Source organism: Orycteropus afer, unplaced genomic scaffold, assembly GCF_000298275.1.
Source record: "Orycteropus afer afer isolate SDZICR_OR568_19922 unplaced genomic scaffold, OryAfe1.0 scaffold00023, whole genome shotgun sequence".
Taxonomy (NCBI): Eukaryota; Metazoa; Chordata; class Mammalia; order Tubulidentata; family Orycteropodidae; genus Orycteropus; species Orycteropus afer.
The window spans coordinates 9,721,162-9,742,939 of NW_006921610.1; the positions used below are offsets into that span (position 1 = coordinate 9,721,162).

Below are 21,778 nucleotides of genomic sequence, written 5' to 3' on the forward strand. Positions count from 1 at the left end.
GGAAACCCAAGGAGGGGTCGCTATGAGTCGGGTCCGACTCAACAGCACATAACAACAACAACAACAATGTTCATCGTAGCACTAGTTACAATAGCAAAAAGATGGAAACAACTTAGGTGCCCATCAACAGAAGAATGGATGAGCAAACTACAATACATACACACAGTGGAATCCTATCAACACTAAAGAATAATGTAGAATTTGCAAAACATAATGTGGATGATCTTGGAGGATATTATGCTGAGTGAAATAAGTCAGTTATAGAAGGACAAATATTGTATTAGTTCATTACTGTAAAAAGTCAAGAAAAGGTTTACATGTGGAAGGAAACTTTGCTTGTTGGTTACCAAAGGTGGGACGGGAAGGGAGGAAACACTGCAATCATAAAAATTAAAAAAAAAAAAAAAGTATTATCTCACCTCAGCATTGAAGCAAAGTTCAAAAAACAGAAAACAACAAATGCAGACAAGAATGTGGAGAGAACTGGAACTTTCATACTCTGCTGATGGGATTGTAAAATGGTAAAATCATTGTGAGAAACAGTATGACGCTTCCTTAAAAAGTTGGAAATAGAAATACCATATGATCCTGCAATCCTACTACTAGGAATATATATACTAGAGAAATAAGAGCCATGACACAAACAGATATACCCATAACCATGTTCATCACTGTATTACTCACAGTGCAAAAAGATGGAAATAACCTAAATATTCATCAAGGAATGAATGGATAAACTATGGTACATACACGAAACGTAGTATTACGCCATGTTAAAAAAAACAATGACAAATTCGCAAAATCTCCTCACATGGACGAACCTAGTGGACATCATCCTGAGTGAAATGAGCAATCCCAAAAGGACAAATACTGTATGAAATCACTATTATAAAAAGTCAAGAAAACTTTTTATACAAAAACACACAAAAAGACCCTATGATACTGAAGGAAGAAGTTAAAGCTACAGTGAAGGAATTGGAGAAAAACAAGACTCTAGGAACTGACAGAATAACAACTGAAATGTTTCAATGGCAGTGAATGGCTGCAACACTGGAAGTGCACAATTGTCTATGCCGTGAAATTTGGAAGACAACTAGCTGGCCAACTGACTAGAAGAGATCCATATTTGTTCCCATTCCAAAGAATGGTGATTCAACAGAATGCAGAAATTATAAACTATATCATTAGTATCACAGACAAGTAAAATTTTGAAGATAATGTAAAAACAGTTGTAGCAGTACATGAAATGGGAATGGCCAGAAATTCAAGCTAGATTTAGAACAGGACGTGGAACAAAGGATATCGGCGCTAATGTCTTGGCTGGAAATAAAGAGTAACAGAAAGATGCTTAACCTGTGTTTTACTGATTACGCAAAGGAATCCAACTGTGTGGTCATAAATTATGGATAACATTGAGAAGAACAGCAATTCCAGAACACTTCATTGCACTTAAGAGGAACTTATAAACAGATCAAGAGGCAGACGTTCAGACATTGTTGCATTGTTTAAAATCAGAGAAGGTATGTGTCAGGGTTGAATCCTTTCACCATACTTATTCAATCTGTATGCTGAGCAAATAATCTTAGAAGCTGGACTATATGAAGAAGAACATGGCATCAGAATTGGAGGAAGACTCATCACAACCTGTGATATCCAGATGACACAGCCTTACTTGCTGAAAGTGAAGAAGACTTGAAGCACTTACTGATGAAGATCAAAGAGTACACTCTTCAGTATGGATTACACCTCAACATAAAGAACACAAAAACCACCAGACCAATAAGCAACATCACAATAAATGGAGAAAAGATTAAAATTGTCAGGGGTTTCATTTTACTTGGATCCACAATCAACACCCATGGAAGCAACAGTCAAGAAATCAGACAATGTATTGCACTGGGCAAATATGCTGCAAAAGACCTCTTTAAAATGTTAAAGAGCAAATATTTCATTTTGAAAACTAAGGTGAACCTGACCCAACCTACGGTGTTTTCAATCACCTTATACGCACATGAAAGCTGGACAACGAATAAGGAAGATCAAAGAAGAAGAATTGAAGCCACTGAATTGTAGTGTTGGGAAAGAATACTGAAAAACTATGAAGTGCCAGAAAAATGAATTTATCTGTTCTGGAAAAAGTGCGGCCAGAATGTTCCTTGGAAGACAGCATGGTCAGACTTCATCTCACCTACTCTAGTGATGCTATCAGAAGGAACCAGTGTCTGGAGAAGGATACTATGCTTGGTAAAGTATGTTGTTGTTGTTGTTATGTGCCGTCGAGTCAGCCCTGACCCATAGCGACCCCTCCTTGGGTTTCCGAGGCAGTATCACTACGGAAGTAGGATTGCCCAACCTTCCTTCCGAGGAGTGGCTGGTGGGTTTGAACCGTCAGCCTTCTGGTTAGCAGTCAAGTGCCTTAGCCACTATGCTACCAGAGCTCCCTGGTAAAGTATAGGGTCAGTGAAAAAGGGGAAGACCCTCAAAAACATGGGTTCACACTGTGGCAGCAACAATGAGCTTAAACACAGTAGGGATTGTGAGGAAGGTATAGAACAGGGCAGTGTTTCCCTCACTGGAAGTAGGGTCACTGAGTCTGCACCAACTCAACAGCACCTAACATCAGCAACATGAGTCAGAACTGACTAGACAGTAGCTAACAACCACCAACCACCACCATAACACAGTAGTTCTCCACTGCAGGAGCCCAGCCTGGTTAAGAATCACCTGGAGAACTAATTAAAAACTTAAGATTCCTGGGTTTCACTTCCAGAGACGGTGAATCATTTGCTCTCAGATGGGACTGGAAAAGGATTACAAAAACAACCAAAACCACATTACAGCTGTGCAATCAACTGTGACTCTGTGATCCTACAGGACTAGAGTAAAACTGCCCCATAGGATTTCCAAGGATATAAATCTTTACATAAGCAGATTGCCATGTTTCTCCTGCAGAGCAGCTAATGGGTTCGTACCACTGGCCCTGGTTAGAAAATAAGCACTTTAACCCCTGCACTACCAGTGCTCAGTTGCTAACCGATAGGTTGGTAGTTTGAACCCACCCCCCCATTCCATGGGAGAAAGATACGACAGTATGCTATTGTAAAGATTTACAGCCTTGGAAAATAAACCCTATGAGGCAGTTCTACTGTGTCCTGTAGTGTTGCCTTGCGTCATAAATGACTTGACAGGTTGGTTTTAAGCCCTACAAGGCCTCTTAATTCTGGATTTGGGGTAGCCAGATAATTTTTAATGTCTCTACCAGCTTTGAAATTTCCTGAAATCTTATGGGAAAATAGGGGAGGAGACAAAGACAAATGCTCATCTTCTTCTAATGCCCAGAAAAAGCTATTTTTACATTAGGTAAATTTAACAGCACAAGGGTTTGATTTTCTACTTGGTTGAAGTAATGACAAAACTTATGGAGCAGTTAGGATTACACAGCTTTAACACTCAAAAACTGAAGTTAGTGTTGGAACGCACAAAACACATTCCCTCTCATCACTAAAGCAAAAATTCTTCTGTAGCTTTCAAAGTTCTAAAGTTTGTTTTTCTTTTTCCCCCTTTAAAAAAAAAATTAATATAACTGATAAACTTTTAGCTAGGCTAACAACAACAAAAAAGGGTAAGATACAAATTACTAATATCAGAAATGAAAGAAGGGTCATCACTCCTGATCCCATGGACATTAAAATTACAATAAAGAAATAGTATGAACTCTATTTCATAAATATGTAACTTAGGTAAAACAGATAAATTCCTAGAAAGACACAAATTACCAAAACTAACTAAAGAAGAAACAGGAAAAAGGAATAGACTTATAGTAAGCAAAGAGATTGAATTAATAATAAATAAACTTTCAAAAAAGAAAGCACCAGAGTCAAGTAATTTCACTCATGAACTCTACAAAATATTTAAAGAAGAAATTATGTCAATTCTGCATAATATCTCCTAGAAAACAGAAGCAGAGGGAACAGTTACTAATTCATTAATGGGGCAAGAATTACCCTATTACCAAAACCAGAGAGCCAGTAAGTAAAAGGAAAACTACAGCCCAATTAGGAGCTCTGGTAGCATAGTGCCTAAAGCACTTGACTGCTAACCAGAAGGCTGGTGGTTCAAACCCACCAGCCACTCCTCGGAAGGAAGGTTGGGCAATCTACCTCCATAGTGATACTGCCTCGGAAACCCAAGGAGGGGTCTCCATGAGTTGGGTCCGACTTGACACCACATAACAACAACAACAACATAGCTCAATTATCTCTCATGAACACAGATAGATGCAAAACTCCTCAATAAAATACCAGGAAATAGAATCCAACAGTGTATAAATAGAATTATATACCACAATCAAGTAGGATTTATTTCAGGGACTGAAAACTGGTTCAACATTCCCAAATCAATTAATGTTATCCATCACAGCAACAGGCTAAAGAAGAAAAATCATATAACATATCAATAGATGCAGAAAAAGCATCTGACAAAATCCAACACCCATGCATCATGAAAACTAAGAATACAGCAACTTCCTCAACTTGAAGAGAATGCCTACAAAAAGCCAACAGGTATCATATTTAATTGTAAGAAACTGGATGTTTTCCTTCTACGATGGGGAACAAGGCAAGGATGGCTTCTCTCACCACTCCCATTTAACATCATGTTGTTGCTGTTTTTATGTGCCATCGAGTCGGCCCGACTCATAGCGACCCCTCCTTGGGTTTCCAAGGCAGTATCACTACAGAAGGAGGATTGCCCAACCTGCCTTCTGAGGAGTGGGTGGTGGGTTTGAACCGCGAGCCTTCTGGTTAGCAGACAAGTGCCTTAGGCACTATGCTACCAGAGCTCCCATTTAACATCATACTCAAAGTCTTATATAATGTAGTAAGAAAAGCAAAGCAACACTGATCAGAAAGGAAGAAATAAAACTGTCTCTGTTCACAAATGATATGACTGTTTATGCTAAAAAAAATCCAAAGGAATTCACAAAAACAAAGAAACAAAACTCTTTGAACAAGCAAGTGATTATTGTTAGTTAGAGTTGCAGGTTAATATACGAAACTTAACTGTTTGCCTATATACCAGCAATAAACAATTGGAATTTGAAAACAACACAACATCATTTACATTAGCACCAAAAAAAAAAAAAAAAACCACTTAGGTATAAATCTAACAAAATATGTGAAAAATCTATTTGAGGAAAAACACAAAACTCTTATATATATATTCATAAAAGATCTAAATAAATGAAGCTATTCTATATTCATTGAAAGAAAGACAGTACTATTATTAAGATGTCAATTCTTTCCAACTTCATTTATAGAGTCAATGCAATTCCAATCAAAATCCCAACAGCCATTTTGTGGATATTGACAAACCACTTCTAAAGTTCATATGGAAAGGCCAAAGACCCAGACAAGTCAACACAATCCTGAAGAAAAATAAAGTTGAAGAAATGACACTACCTGACTTCAAGACTTATCACAAAGACAGTGTGGTACTGGCAAAAGAAGACACTAATAACTAATAGATCAACGGAACAGAATAGATAGCCCAGAAATAGACCCATACAAACATAGCAATTGATTTTGACAAAAGAGCAAAAGTAATTTCAATGGAGAAAGGATAGTCTGGATATCCAAGTGCAAAAAAATGTATCTAGACATAGATGCGACACCTTTCACAAAAATTAACTCAAAATGGATTACAGACCAAAATGTAAAATGCCAAAGATTGGGCAATCTACTTCCATAGAAATACCGCCTCAGAAACCCAACGAGGGGTCACTATGAATCAGATCTGACTCGAAAGCAGTGAGTTTGATTATTTTATTTTATTTTTTTTAATAAAACTTCTAGAAGACAGCATAGGAAGAAATGTAGGTGGTCTTGGGTTTGGTGATGAGTTTTTTGATAAACACCAAAAACATGATCCATGACAGAAAATACTGATAATCTGAACTTTATTATAATTAAAATTTTCTGTTCTGAGAAAGATATTATTAAGAGTATGAATGAAAAGATAAGGCATAGACTTGGACAAAATATTTACAAAATCATGATAAAAGACTTGTATCCAAAATGTACAAAGAACTCTTAAAACTCAACAATAAGAAATAATACAATTAAGAAACCAGACAAAAGATGTCAACACATACATCACCAAAGAATATATACAGATGGCAAATAATCAAATATGAGAAGATTCTCACTATCATATGTCATTCAAGAATTGCAAATTATAACAACAGGATACTGCATTACACATATGAGAATGGCTAAAATCCAAGCAATAAAGCTCATATTCATTCCTGGTGGGAACACAAAATGGAAGTCACTTTGGAAGACCGTTTGATGATTTCTTACAAAGCTAAACATAGTCTTACCATGCAATCAAGTAATCCAGTGCTCCTAAATATTTACTCAACTGAGTTGAAAACTCATGTCCACACAAAAACCTGCACCCAAAGTTTATAGCAGCTTCATTCATAATTGTAAAAATTGGCAACCATGTCCTTGAATAGGTATATAGATAAACAAGTATATGGATACTCAGCAAGAAAAGAAAATGAACTATTAAGTCATGTAAAGACATAGAGTAACATTGTAAGTGCATTCTGGTAAGAGAAAGAAGCCAATCTGAAAAGACTACATACATACTGTATGGCATTCTGGGAAATGCAAAACTATAGAAAGCATAAAAAGATCAGTAATTGCCAAGGATTTGAGGGAAGAATAAATGATGAACAGGTGAAGCACAGGGGATTTTTAAGGTGGTAAAACTCTTCTGTATGATATTGTAATGGTAGACAAATGACATTATGCATTTGTTAAACTCGTAAAGCTACTATACAACACCAAAAGAGAATCCTTAATGTAAATTATGGACTTGAGTTAATAATAAGGTATTTGGAAAAAAAACTCACTGCCATTGAATCAATTCTGACTCACAATGACCCCCCTTTGGGTTTGCAAGGCGGTAAATCTTTATGGAAATAGATTGCCCAGTCTTTCTTCCATGGAGTGGCTGGTGGGTTTGAACCACCAACCTTCTGTTCAGCAGTCAAATAAATGCCTTAGGCACTATGCCACCAGAGCTCCTATAATAAGATACAGGGCATCAATATTGGTTCATTAATTGTGACAAATGTACCACACTAATGCAAGATGTTAATAACATGGGAAACTGTGTGTTGAGGTGAGGGGGAATATATATAGCTATTCTATGTACTCAAATTTTATGTAAATATTAAACTGCTGTAAAAAGTAAGTCTATTCATCAGGGTGAGGTGGTAAGAATTCAACCTGCCTTTGTTGGCTTTGAAGATGGAAGAAGAGGGCTACAAACTCAGAAAGGAGGGCATCTTCTTATAGAAGCCAGAAAAGGCAAGGAAATGGTTTCTTCCCCAGAACTTCCAGAAAGGAATGGAGCCCTGCCAACACCTTGGTTTTAGCCCAGTGAGACCAACATCAAAATCTGACATGCAGAACTGTAAGATAATAGTATGTTTGAAAAATAAATAAATAAATAAGTCTATTAATTAAAAATCCAAATTATAGCGACCCCTCCTTTCCAAGGAGGTAACCTACAGAAGTAGATTACCCAATCTTCCTTCTGGGGAGTAGCTGGTGGGTTTGAACCACCAGCCTTCTGGTTAGCAGTTAAATGCTTATTACAAGTTTTTTTTTTTTTTCCTGCAATGAACATTTCAGTTTTCGATATAATTTGAATATAAAGATCAACTTCTCCAAAAACAAAACAGAAGATACTTTCTTAATTTCTATCAAAGAAAAAAAGAGATTCCTAAGCCAATGATGAGAAACAAGTATTTTGAGCAAGTCTAATTTAGGCAAAAACTGGCAATATTCAACCACACTGGGTTGATACACTGATCTAGTCATTTCCAAACCATAGTAATAATATGTACAACAGAAGAAAATGCCACCCAGTCTTGCACTATCCTTACAATCATTGCTGTGTTTGAGCCCACTGTTGCCACCACCGTGTCAATCCACCTCTTTGAGGGTCTCCCTCTTTTTCACTGTTGTTGTTAGGTGCCGTCGAGTCATTTCCGACTCATAGCGACCCCATGCACAGCAGAACAAAACATTGCCTGATCCCACACCAGCTGGACGATCCCTATTATATTTGAGCCCATCATCGCAGGCACCATGTCAATCTATCTCATTGAAGGCCTTCCCCTCTTTCGTCAACCCTCCACCCTACCAAGCATGACATCCTTCTCCAGGGAATGGTCCCTTCTGACAACTTGACCAAAATAGGTGAGACGAAGTCTGGCCATTCTCGCTTCCAAGGAGCAATTCGAGTGCACTTCCTCCAGGACGGATCTGTTAGTTCTTTTAGCAGTCCATGGTACTTTCAGCATTCTTCGCCAGCACCACAACTCAAAAGCATCAACTCTTCTTCGGTCTTCCTTATTCATTGTCCAGCTCTCACATGCATACGAGGCAATTGGAAATATCATGGCTTGCGTCAGGCGCACCTTAGTCCTCAAGGAGATATCCTTGCTCCTCAGCACTTGAAACAGTTCCTTCGCAGTTGACTTTCCCAATGCTACACATCGTCTAAATGTCCTGACTGCTGCTTCCGTTGGCATCGATTGTAGAACCAAGCAATGTGAGTTCTTTGACAACCTCAATCTTCTCTCCATTTATTGTGATGCTGCTCTTTGGTCCAGTTGTGAGGATTTTTGTTTTCTTTATGAGACGTAATCCATACTGCAGACTATATTCTTCAACCTTCATCAGTAAGTGCCTCAAGTCATCTTCACTTTCAGCAAGAAAAGTTGTATCATCTGCGTATCTCAGGTTGTTAACGATTCTTCCTCCAATCCTGATGCCATGTTTTTCTTCATATAGTCCAGCTTCTCAGATTATTTCCTCAGCATATAGACTGAGTAAGTGTGGAGAAAGGATACAACCCTGATGCACTCCCTTCCTGATTTTAAACCATGTAGTGACCGCTTGTTACGTTCGAACGACAGCCTCCTGGTTAAGGTACAGGTTCCTCATGAGTACAATCAAGTGTTCAGGAATTCTCATTCTTCTCAATGTCATCCACAATTTGTCATGATCCACACAATCAATAAAACACAAGTAAACATCTTTCTGGTATTCTTTGCCTTGAGCCAAGATCCATCTGACAACAGCGATGATGTCCCTTGTTTCACATCCTCTTCTGTATCCAGCTTGCACCTCTGGAAGTTCTCTGTCAATATACTGCTGCAAACGTTTTTCAATTATCTTCAGTAAGATATTACTTGCATGCAATATTAATGATATTGTTCGATAATTTCCACATTCTGTGGGATCACCTTTCTTTGGAATGGGTACAAATATGGATCTCTTCCAGTCAGTTGGCCAGGTGGCTGTCTTCCAAATCTCTTGGCATAACCAAGTGAGTACCTCCAACGGGGCATCCGTTTGTTGAAATATCTCAATCAGTATTCCGTTAATTCCCGAAGCCTTGTTCTTCGCCAATTCTTTCATTGCAGCTTTGACTTCCTTCCTTCACTACCACTGGTTCTAGATCATATGCCACTTCCTGAAATGGATGAAGATCAACCAGTTCTTTTTGGTACAGTGACTCTGTGTATTCCTGCCATCTTCTCTTGATGTTTCCTAGACCTCTATTTTACCAAGCATGATGCCCTTCTCTGGGGACTGGTTCCTCCTGATAACATGTCCAAAGTAATACGTGAAATGAACATCCTTTCTTCTAAGGAGCATTTGAGCTATACTTCGCCAACACAGATTTGTTCATTCTTCTGGGCGTCCATGATATATTCAACACTTCACTAACACTGTAATTCAAAGGCATTGATTCTTCTTCAGTCATCCCTAGTCACTATCCAGCTTTCATATATATATATGAAGTAACTGAAAATACCACAGCTTGGGCTTGGGACCAGTGCACCTTAGTCTTCATTGCTTTTTAACACTTTCAAGAGGTCTTCTGTAGATTTGCTCAATGAAATGTATTGTTTGATTTTTTTGTCTGTTGTTTCCATGGTTGTTGTCTGTGGATACAAGTAAAATGAAATCCTAGAAAACACCAGTATCTTCTCCATTTATCAGGATGTTGCTTATTGGTCCAGTTATGAGGATTTTGTTTTATGTTGAGGTATAATCCATACCGAAAGCTGTGTCATCTGCATATCACAGGTTGTTAATGAGTCTTCTTCCAATCCTGATGAAGAGTTCTTCTTAATATAGTATGGCTTCTTGGACTCCGGGCTCAACATACAGATTGAATATGTATGGTAAAAGGATACCATGAGGCACACCTTTCCTGCTTTTAAACACATAGTATTCCCTCCTGTATGTGCAGTTCCACATGAGCTCAATTAAGTGTTCTGGAATTTCTATTCTTCCCAAGGTTATCCGTAATTTGTAAGGATCCACAGTCAAATGCTTTTAAGTAGTAGTAAAACATAAGTAAATATCCTTCTTATATTCTCTAACGTCAGCTAAAATCCAACTGACATCAGCAATGATCTCCCTCATTCCTCAACCTCTTCGGAATCTGGCTTGAATTTCTGGCAGTTCCCTTTCAATGTACTGCTACAACCATCTTTAAATTATCTTCAGTAAAATTTTATTTGCATGTGATATTAATGATACATTTGACAATTTCTGCATTCTGCTGATCACCTTTCTTTGGAATAGGCACAAATAAGGATCTCTTCCTGCCAATTGGTCAGGTAGCTGTCATCCAAATTTCCTGCCACAGTAGAGTGAGCACTTCCAGCATTGCACACATTTGTTGAAATCTCTCACCTCAATCCTATCAATTCCTTCAGTGCAGCTTAAACTTCATCCTTCAGTACCACTGGTTCTTGATCATATGCTATCTCCTAAAATGGCTGAATGTTGACCAATTCTTTTTGGTACAGTGTTTTTTTTTTTTTGGTGATGTTTCCTGTGTTGTTCCATATTTTGCCCACAGAATCTTCCAATATTGCTAACTGAAGCTTGAATTTTTTTCCTTCTGTTCTTTCAGCTTGAGATTAAGCCTTCCCTTTTGGATTTCTAACTTCAGGTCTTTGCACATTTCATTATAATACTTGACAGGTAGTCCCCCGATTACAAACAAGTTCCATTCCTGAGTGTGTCTTTAACTCTAATTTGTACATACACTGTAACAGTTGGTAGGATTTGTACTTAAGGTCAATTAGTCAAATGTTTGTCTTAGATACAGTATATAGTATGCCCTTCTATGCACAAAACCATTAAAGAAACATTTGAGGATACACTCAAACATCTTTAACATAATATAATAACAATAACAATGCTTTCATGTATATGGCAAAGTAGTGCCCATTTGTTATTATGGACCACTGTATGTACCTTGAATTTTTAATGTAACAGGTTTAGTGGGTATTGATTCCTAACCATGGGTTGTATGCAGGTTGGACATTCATAACCCAGGGACTGCCTGTACTTTGCCTTCTCAAGCTGTCCTTTCAAATCTTTTGTTTGCACTGGGTGGGGGTCTATTTTCCTACAACACTGATTACTTTTTTGACAAGAACGTTAATGAGAAAATAAATATCAAAGCACAATAATCACTAAAATATTATCTTGCACTATTTGAAAACACTGTGGAAGCTGCCTTTTAGTCTTTTATCCTTTATATCACTTCTATTACCCATTTTTGCCTCTTCTGGATGGTCATGAAGTCGTACTGTAATGTCTCTTGAAACAAAAAAAGATGGAGAAAATGAAGGCATATATATGACCAATGTCCTACACAGTCCAATTCATTCCATCCAAAGCAAATTTTATTATGGGCCAAGTGCAGGACTTTGACTGGAGTTTTAGAAATGAATGATGCATTGCCATTTACGAACCAGAGCCACTTCTATTAGGGCTCCAAGATTATCTTCAAAGGTGGGGTGGACTTGGACAAGCCAGACATACTAAAAAGCATTGCCTAGCTGTGCCTTGTTATTTCCAAGAGACTGAACCACCAGCCTTCTGGTTAGCAGTCAAATGCCTCAGGGACTACGCCACCAGAGCTCCTATTTTCCTTTTTAAAGGTCCTGGATAATCTTATTTCATGTGTGTTTGTGTGTGTTGAAGTGGCAGCATTTTAAAAACAAAACAACAAAAAAGCTCAGCCTATACTGGTGTCCCAGTGACTTTCCCACTAATGTCTTTAATTTGCAAAACTTAAAACACTCTTAAAAATTGGCCTTTGACCTTCACCAATGCTAAACTTGACCCTTTCAATAGAGCTCCTTACTTTTCTAAGCAAAATCATGAAATCTTAAGTTTTTATTATTCTCTCATAATTCCCTTTTCTTCAAGTTTTTCTTTCTTTCTTGGCAACTGCCTTCTTTATCATGCATACCTCACCCCTCCCCCAAAATCCATTGCCGTTGATTCTATTCTGACTCATAGCAACTCTACAGGGCAGAACAGAACTTCTCCGTTGGGTTTCTAAGGCTGTGCTGTAATCTTTAAGGAACTAGTCTGATACATCTTTCTCCCACAGAGCAGTTTATGGGGTCAATCATCAACCTTTCAGTTAGCAGTCAAACATGTAACCACTGTGCCACCAGGGATCCTTTTACCCCAGTGCATTGTTGTTGTTGTGTGCTGTCCAGTCGGACCCAACTCACAGCAACCCCTCCTTGGGTGTCCAAGGCAGTATCACTACAGAAGTAGATTGCCCCATCTTCCTTCTGAGGAGTGGCTGGTGGGTTTGAACCACCAGTCTTCTGATTAGTAGTCAAGTGCCTTAGGTACTACACTATCCCAGTGCATTGTTGTTGTTGTTGTTATGTGCCGTCGAGTCGACCCCGACTCATAGCGACCCCTCCTTGGGTTTCCGAGGCAGTATCACTACGGAAGTAGGATTGCCCAACCTTCCTTCCGAGGAGTGGCTAGTGGGTTTGAACCGCCAGCCTTCTGGTTAGCAGTCAAGTGCTTTAGCCACTATGCTACCAGAGCTCCCATCCCAGTGCATAGCACCCTTTTATTCATCACTCAGCTACCAGGCCAAACCAGAAAAGTATCTCATAACATTCATTTGCCTCCGCCTTTTACATGAAGGACTCCCTTTTCTGTCAGGTAGCAGCCTATCCTCTACTCTGCAATTATCCATCAAAAAAATAAATAAATAAACAAAAATAAGGAATCATTCACCCCATTATTGATTCTATTACCAATCACATTTGAATGGTAATGGATTTCTATCTATGTTTAATATTTATCAGTATTTGCATCTTATAATAATGAGCCACAACTGAGAGGCAGTACAATATAGTTAGGGAGGTAGACTCTAGAACCAGATGGTCGGCATTCGAATTCTGATTCTTCCACTTACTAGCTATATTATCTTGGGCTATTTAACTTCTTATCTTTAATATGAGGGGAAAAAACATTAGCTGACTCATGTGGTTTCTCTGAGGAACAACCAGCCTAAAATACGCAAAGTACTAACTTGGGCACAGGAGCTCTGGTAGTGCAGTACCCTAAGGCATTTGACTGCTAACCAGAAGGCCGGTGATTCAAACCCACCAGCCGCTCCTCGGAAGGAAGACTGGGAAATCAATCTATTTCCATAGAGATACCACCTTGGAAACCCAAGGAGGGATAGCTATGAGTTAAATCGACTTGACAGCAGTGAGGTTTTTTTTTTTTTTTTTTTTTTTTAACTTGGGCACAGAGGTCAGTAAATGGTAGCTATTTTATTATGCCTTTTACATGTAACTCTGGAAGGAAATTTTAGTCTTCTATTAAATTTTTTTTAAATAAGCATACAAAAAAGTATTTTTATAGCTAGGCAGCCCATGAAATTATATTACTGGGGTTAAGATGGGAAAGCAAATTTCCTTTAGTCTGTTATGGTCCACACAGAGATAGCCAAGATGCTGAAAGGTGCTCATTCTCACAGCAGTGTGGTGTCACTGCAGAATCTTCCGCAGAGATGCTAGTTGCTAGGCGAATATGCAGAAGACTTATTCTTGGTAACCTCTACAAGTACAATCAGGTGTGCAGGGTTATACCACAGATCTTTTTTATGAGGCTGTACAGGAGAGAATTCTAAATATTTCAGGGCCAGGAAACAGGCACTAAAATATGCACCTGTGACCAATCCAGTTTTTTGTCTTGTCTATTCATTACACTGCACCTAAATATACACCCCCCTATACTTCAAATATACCTCTGAGTATGATGTCTTTATTTTATCCCTGATTTTTTAAATCATGGTCTTTATTTTATTCAGTGGTATTGTATTTTATTCAAAGTTACCTCAAATAGTAACTTTTTTCTTTTGAATAGTAGATATAAATAAATGTACATAGGCCAAATGGGCATTCACCTTTTACTCAGATTTCTCTTTCATCTCTCTGACCTAGACTGCTAAATAATTATTTTGCTTTTTACAAAACACCAGACATACTTTAATATCTCATAGGTTTGGGGTTACCTCCACTTTCCTGGATTAGTAGCTTCCCAGATACTGTTCTACCTCTCTAGGTCCAGGCTGCAAGTTTTAACCATGGATAGAAGTGGACAGAGCAGCACAATCCTGAGAGGAGGGACCTCCTTAGAGTCAGCTGACCTGGAAACGGTTTGACCTCAGGATCTGGTATTGCTCACTGTATCCTAACCTAAGATCCAACTTCACTAGGAATGTTTTCTATAAAACATAATACAATCTTCTTCAATTGAGGATCACTCAAAAGGGCTCATCTAATGGTAGCACTGTTTTCCAGTGTTTATGTTATGTTATTTATTTAAATCAGTGACATCATTTCATGGGATTCAAGCTCAGTGTAACTCAAGACACATACACAAAAATCTTTACAAGAACATGATATTCCTGACATGCACTCTTTTCATCAAGGTTTACTATATCAACAGAACAATGCTCTTTACCTGGGATCTTTTCCAACTCTTTCTAATCAAAATATGTTTGCTCTTACTAGACGAAAAGGTTAATTATCATAATTTCTGCATAATGGGAAGAATATAAAATATTAATGACAATCCAAGGACAATGAGACTTAAACTGGATATTAGGCCAGGATCTGTCTCACTCCTGCTGAAAACTCAATGGAATACACAGGTCCACTTGATAAAGAATAAGCATAATTTTTCCTGTTTCCACTGCAAACTTGACAATGGTCAGCTTTATCAGACTGAGAGAGCCAGCTTAAAGTGTTCTGAGGTATACAGCAATGTATACACACAGATAGAACTTTCCCAGTGCTTAAGATCTTGGGAGGAGACACAAATGGCAGAATTCAATTTCCTTTGTATGAGTTCTTCTCCTTGCCTAATAGAATAAGAAGGAACTACCATGCAGTGGTTAAGTGCTCTGCTGCTAATCAAAGGTTGGGGATTCAAATCAACCAGTTGTTCTGTGAGAGAAATGGCAATTCTACTCTGTCCTATAACCAAAGAAAAACTAAATTCACTGTCATTCGAATCATCAATGTTACTGTCATTCAAAACCAATCAAATTCACTGAATTCTGAGTCAATTCCAACTCATAGTGACACCTACTGGATGGTTTCCAAGGCTGTAAATCTTTATGGAAGCAGACAGCTTTATCTTTCTTTCATGGAGTGGCTAATGGGTTCGAACTTACCTTTTGGTCAGCAACCAAATGCTTTAACTGTTACACTACCACAGTGCCTTACTCTCTCCTACAGAGTCACTCATATGAGTCAGAACTGACTCAGTGGCTATGGTTGGTTTTTTTTAAAAAAAAAACACCCACAGAACTCTGGTTAAACACTTGGCTGCTAACCAACCACTCTGTGGGAGAAAGATGTGACAGGCAGTATGCACCCATGAAGATTATAGCCTTGGAAACTTTATGGGGCAGTTCTACTCTGTCCTATAGGGTCACTATGAGTCCTAATCAACTCATCAGCAGTAGATTTTTACTATACCTATTATCCACTTTTCTTTAACTCTTTCTTTCAGTCAAGAAGCAGGTGAGATGATCTGTGTCTGTAGGTATAAAAGTAGTGAGAAGGGGAGCCAAATCTTTATTTCAAAATAAGAAACAGAGTCCTGCTACAAATAACCATTTCATTGAAAATTATAAAAGACTGAATTGTATTCAAAACTCTAAACAAACTAGCTTCAGAGTACTTATGAAACCATGTTATCTCAAAGTCCTTCATGGTCTAAAATTTTTGAGATATTTAATGTCAATTATAAACTACTATCATATTAAAGATAAATGAGGTAATAGGAAGTCAAAGAACTTATTGCAACGTAGACAAAGTTGTTTCCTAAAGGAGAAGCATTTAAGTGTTGAATTTAATGACACTTGAATGCTAAAAGGAACAATAACATCTGGGTAGAGGTACTCAAAGTAAATGTGTTTTAATAGTAAGAAAAATGAAGGCAGTACTTTCCGCATGTGTTACACAACTGACCAGCATGTAAAATCAACCTAAACGAGGAATGACAGTTCAAGTATCTTTGATCACTGAAGACTACATGCCTTCAAGACACTTCTAATCTGTTATGATTAAGTTCCCCAGAATATCAATATGGATGGCTGGTACTGAAAGAGACAGGAAAGAACAAGGATGTTCATTCATCTCACATCCATACCACCTTGCAGTTACTGCACTTCCAACTTGTTAGCAACACTTTTTACCCAAAAATGACATTGTTGGTGAACAAAAGAGATCTATTTTTAACTTCAACCTGGGATACCACACAGCTGGTCTCTCAATTCTTCATTTCACCATACGTACTAATCAACTACCTTATATTTGATTCTATGTACAATTTTGGGTACTGTCAGATCGATGTCCCGGAAATGCCAATGGTCAATATTGTATATGATGTATGTATCATTCATTCATTCAGCAAATACTTAACTGCATATCTAACCACAGAGTAGGTGCTGCAGTAAGCAGTAAAATTAAAACAGTCTCTGCTCTCAGAGAGTTTTATAGCCTAGTAAAGCAACAGAAAGTAAACAATCACAATTTAAGATGGTCAATGCCACTGAAGGCATGCATAGTAAGGCTTAAGGCAAAAGCACTAAGAATTCTATTTACAGAAATCAGAAAAATTCTCTTAATGGTAACCATGGAGGCTAAATTTGGAGAACAAATTGGATTCTGACAAGTGGAGAAGTAAAGGGTTGTGTGAAGTTATGGAAAGATAAGAAAATAAAGCATAAGTCAATGAGCTACAAAAATCCCATTGTTAATAGAGTTTAAAGTGTGAAGGTTGTAGGAATTAGCGGGAAAAAGTTTACTGAAACTATAGTCTGGATCTACACTGGGTAAATGAAAATACTACAGTGAATGAAATGAAGTTCATGTTCCTGAGGACTTTATAGTCTAGAAAAGTAAAAAGATCCTTAAACAGTGAATTTCTATAAAATGAATGTCACAGTAGAAGAATGCACTGGAAAACATGACTGTACAGGCACAAAGAAGGCCTTACATAGCATACATAAGTCTTAAAATTTTATCCTATAGGCAATACTGGGAGCTCTGGTAGCATAGTGGCTAAAAGCACTTGACTGCTAACCAGAAGGCTGGCGGTTCAAACCCACCAGCCACTCCTCGGAAGGAAGGTTGGGCAATCCTACTTCCGTAGTGATACTGCCTCAGAAACCCAAGGAGGGGTCACTATGAGTCGGGGCCGACTCGACGGCACATAACATAGGCAATACTGAGTCTTTACAGAATTCTGGAATGGGTAATAATCATAATATTGGCAATGTGAAGGGTAGACTGGAAGGTATCAAGAATAGAACAAGAGACCAATTAGGAGGTTATGCCAAAGTACAGGCAAGCAATATGACAGGCCAATATTAGGGTATTCTACTGTGAGGCCCCATGGAAATATTACAATGTTTTCCCTAGCCAGGCAAATGGAAGTATCTATCATCAAAAGACGGCGCTCTGGTGACGTTGTGTTTAAGGTATTTGACTGCTAACCAAAAGGCTGGGAGTTCAAACCCACGAGCCACTCCTCAGAAGAAAGACTAGGCAATCTACTTCCACAGAGATACCAACTCGGAAACCCAAGGAGGGGTCGCTTGAGTCAGAAACAACTCAACGGCAGTGAGTATCATTAAAAGAAGGAAAGGAAACATCCAAAGTGATATTTTTCTGAAATTCCTAATACTTAAAGAGTTAGCAATAACTTATACTAAGTTTAAAAAGAAAAAAAAAAGACTTCTTTGAAAAAAAAACTCAGTATAATACCATGAGTTAAAAAATTTAGTACAGAATACCTTAAGTCCAATAACAGACATCTAGGTATGTAAAACATGGAATTATCAATTTGATGGAAAATGATACAAACATTTAAAATGATAAACAGAGATCTCCCGAACCAAACAAAAGTCACTGACACTGAGTCGATTTTGACTCATAGGACCCCCTTTGGGTTTCTGAAGGTGGTAACTCTTTACAGAAGTAGACTGCCCAGTCTTCCTTCCATGGAGTGGCTGGCGGGTTTGAACCCCCCCACCTTCTGGTTAGCAGTCAAATGCCTTAGGCACTACGCCACCAGAGCTCCTTAAATAGAGATCTAAGAAACTTAAAATATAAGTAGAAAAGAGAATAAAAAATTATTATGCATAGTATGACACTGTATACTATAGTATGTAGAATATGTACTGACAGATAAAAGAAAAAAAGTTAAAATAATTTTCTATTATTTGTATCCTGTTTTTTTTTTTTTTTTCAATAATGTAATAAAGTGAAACAAAAAGCCAACACAAGAGGTTTATTGTATCCAGTGGGTCTGATCCCAAAACCCAATGTCTGGTTCTTCATTTCCTAGAATGGATTTTATAAATGACCCTGCTGATCAGCTAAACTATGTTATTAAAATGTAAATATGTAATTTGGTTAAGAAGAATCCTTAAAATTCCTATCATGAACAACTGTCTCCTTCCTAATGATACAAAAGGTAAGGCAAATTCAGTAAGCTAACGGGACTCAAAGTCAGAGAACAGAGAGAAAGCAAATCACATAAATGATTATGTGTGTTCCTCTCTAATTCTTCAGGAAAATTAATCTCTGGGAAACAAGTCTAACATCTAAGAGCTTTTAAAAACGCCATCTAAAAACAATTAGTCAGTCAACAAACATGTATTTATTGAGCTTCTATAGGCCATACATTTTACTCTGAAGATACAAAAAGGTAAAATAATATACAGTGCCTGTCCTCAAGGAGCTCACAGTCTAAAAGGAGAGAAAGAATGGTTATAAATAATTGCAATAAAGTATGGTGAGTCTTCTAATAAAGGAAAGCACAAGAAACTATGATAAACAAAGACGAGAGAAAGGAGGAAGAACGTCAAGAGTAGGCTTCATAAAAGAATTAGGTCTTAAATGAGCTATTATGAAGGGAAGGAAAATTGGAAGAGCACATGCAATTAAGTGTGAAATGTGAAATAACAAGGTAAATGTGGGTACCTTTAAGTAGTCTTTATGACACAGAGTGAGGGAAAAGCAACATGAATGAAATTAGAGGAAGAGACAGAACAATCAGTTGAAAGACCTTGTAATCATACTATAGAATATCGCTTTACTGAAGTCTATCAAATCTAAACTGCCATCAATTTTGTAATGGATGCACCATTATTTTATGTACACTAAGAAAAAAGCTTTATCCTGGGGGCTTTTGAAAAAGAATACCCCTGCATAAAGCTACACTATCAAAGCACTATATTCTCAGTCAAAGATAAAGAAGAAAACCAGCCATGCAAAAAAGGGCAGCAAAGGGGAAAAAAAATCTGCCTGAAAAGAGAACCACAAGCAGGACTGCAATCTGAATTAAAGCTACCAATGTGGTCCTAAAACAAAATAAGCAAAGACTTTAAAGTGGTTTCAGCATTGAAGGCATATGACTGCTAACCAGAAGGCTGGCGGTTCAAACCCACCAGCCACTCCTCAGAAAGAAGATGGGGCAATCTACTTCCGTAGTGATACCGCCTTGGAAACCCAAGGAAGGAGGGGTTGCTATGAGTCGGATCTGACTCAACAGCAGTTGAGTTTGTTTTTGTTGTTGTTTTGTTCTGTTTTAGAAGAACTAGACTCCAATCCAGGAAAATAGTAAGTTGTGGCACAATTTCATTTCAAAGATGAAAAACGTTCATCTTAGAATCAGTAAAAAAGAACTGGTATCAGTCTCAAATCTGGTGATAATTCAAAAGTACTTGGAGAACTTACTAAAAAATTCATACTGCCAGAATGCACATCCAGAGATTCTCAGACAGTAAGACCTGTAGGAAAGCCCTAAAATCTCCACTGTAACAAGGTTTCTAAGGTTTTTATTTCTTTTTTAACACAGTCAGACAAGACATCAAGATACTAGCATCTGTCTGTATAATCAGCTGAAAATTCCTAATGCTGACAATCAAGAACTACAGTAGGATTTTAAGCAAGAGCATTATTTGATCAGAACGACATTCTAAGATGACACTGGAGCTGATGGAAGAAGACAGAAAAAGGTAAGGACAGCAGGTGGGATAAAGGAGCAGTAAATATAATAGGAAGTGACTGAAATAGTTAAGACATAGTGACAATCTAAAATAGTAACAGTGGGATAAGGAAAAGGCAGTATTAAGGTGGCAGAATTTTATAAAAACTAGATGATGGTAGAGGTATAGAAACTGATTCTGAAAAATTTCAAAAAACTGACTCCTACTCCTAGGAATTGCAGCCCCTGGGCCTTTAAAAAGAAATCTTATTTGGGTATAGTAATACACCTTTTAGCTATATAATAAAGTATAGTACTATACAAAATCCAATACTACATAAACAACAAATGTTCCACTAATCAAATGCTACTGACACTCAAAATGATCTACAAGTTCAGATGTATGCATGCAAAGATTTCATTCTTTAGTGTTTTACACACTTCTATTAATCACTGTGTATGAATCAAAAAATTAATATTAAATCTCTTTGGGCAACAGAAGAAAAAAGATTTTTACTGGTTGACAAATTTAAACTACAAACAGAAAACAATGAATTAACAAACTTACGCTGAATATGAATGAACTGTTTTGGTTGTTTAAACTCTCCTTTGTACAATCGATTGTAATAGTTGACGTTGCTCTCTGCCTCAGGAACTGGAATGACCATGCTCTCTTTTTTTTCTCTAAACACTTGCTGTGCTGAAATAGCTCTCTGTAAATGATGTTCCTGGAAAATGTAAAGTAGGCAACATAAGTATTTGTAATAATATTAATTCAATGCATAATCTATTTAAAAGTTACTAAATTAAATAATTGCATGATACTTTAAGGATCAATTATAAATAGTTCCTGCACCACAGATCTATCTACAGAAAACACTGCCATTGCTCTCCTTTAACACTTGTGCTTTTATCGATCTCCCTTAGATTAGTACATTTTTAATAAGTGGAATATTTTTTAAAAGATTAATACATACACATTCACAAACTAATTTAAAATCTCAGTTTAAAAAAATCAGTCTCATTTTCTAAATTAACTGAGATGTTTGTCATCGCTTCCAGATTAAGTGAAAATATGCAAGTCACAGGAAAAGAATCTGTATCTCAGATCGTATCTTTGACATTTATATACCTGAAACCTCAGCACTGCAAAATTCTGAATAATTCAAAGAAAAATAAAATTATGTCCAACCAAATTAATTTTCAGGGCAGGAAATATTTTTTTAATAAAGCTTAAACAAATCTCTATCCACGTTCTAATCACTTTTCACTATTTCCAACATTTACTGCAATAGTCTCTGAATGTTTTCTCTACTTCTCTCTTACCC

The 21,778-nt window shown here is 37.4% G+C and overlaps 1 protein-coding gene across 1 annotated transcript in view; it reads right to left on the reverse strand.

Annotated features, from left to right (window-relative positions):
- Window positions 1-21,778, reverse strand: part of EPC2 (enhancer of polycomb homolog 2) — a 270,316-nt gene that overhangs the window by 150,381 nt on the left and 98,157 nt on the right. The window contains exon 2 of the mRNA XM_007934942.2: window positions 21,019-21,178. Within this exon, the coding sequence (XP_007933133.1) occupies window positions 21,019-21,178 (160 nt within the window). The remainder of the gene's footprint in view (window positions 1-21,018; window positions 21,179-21,778) is intronic.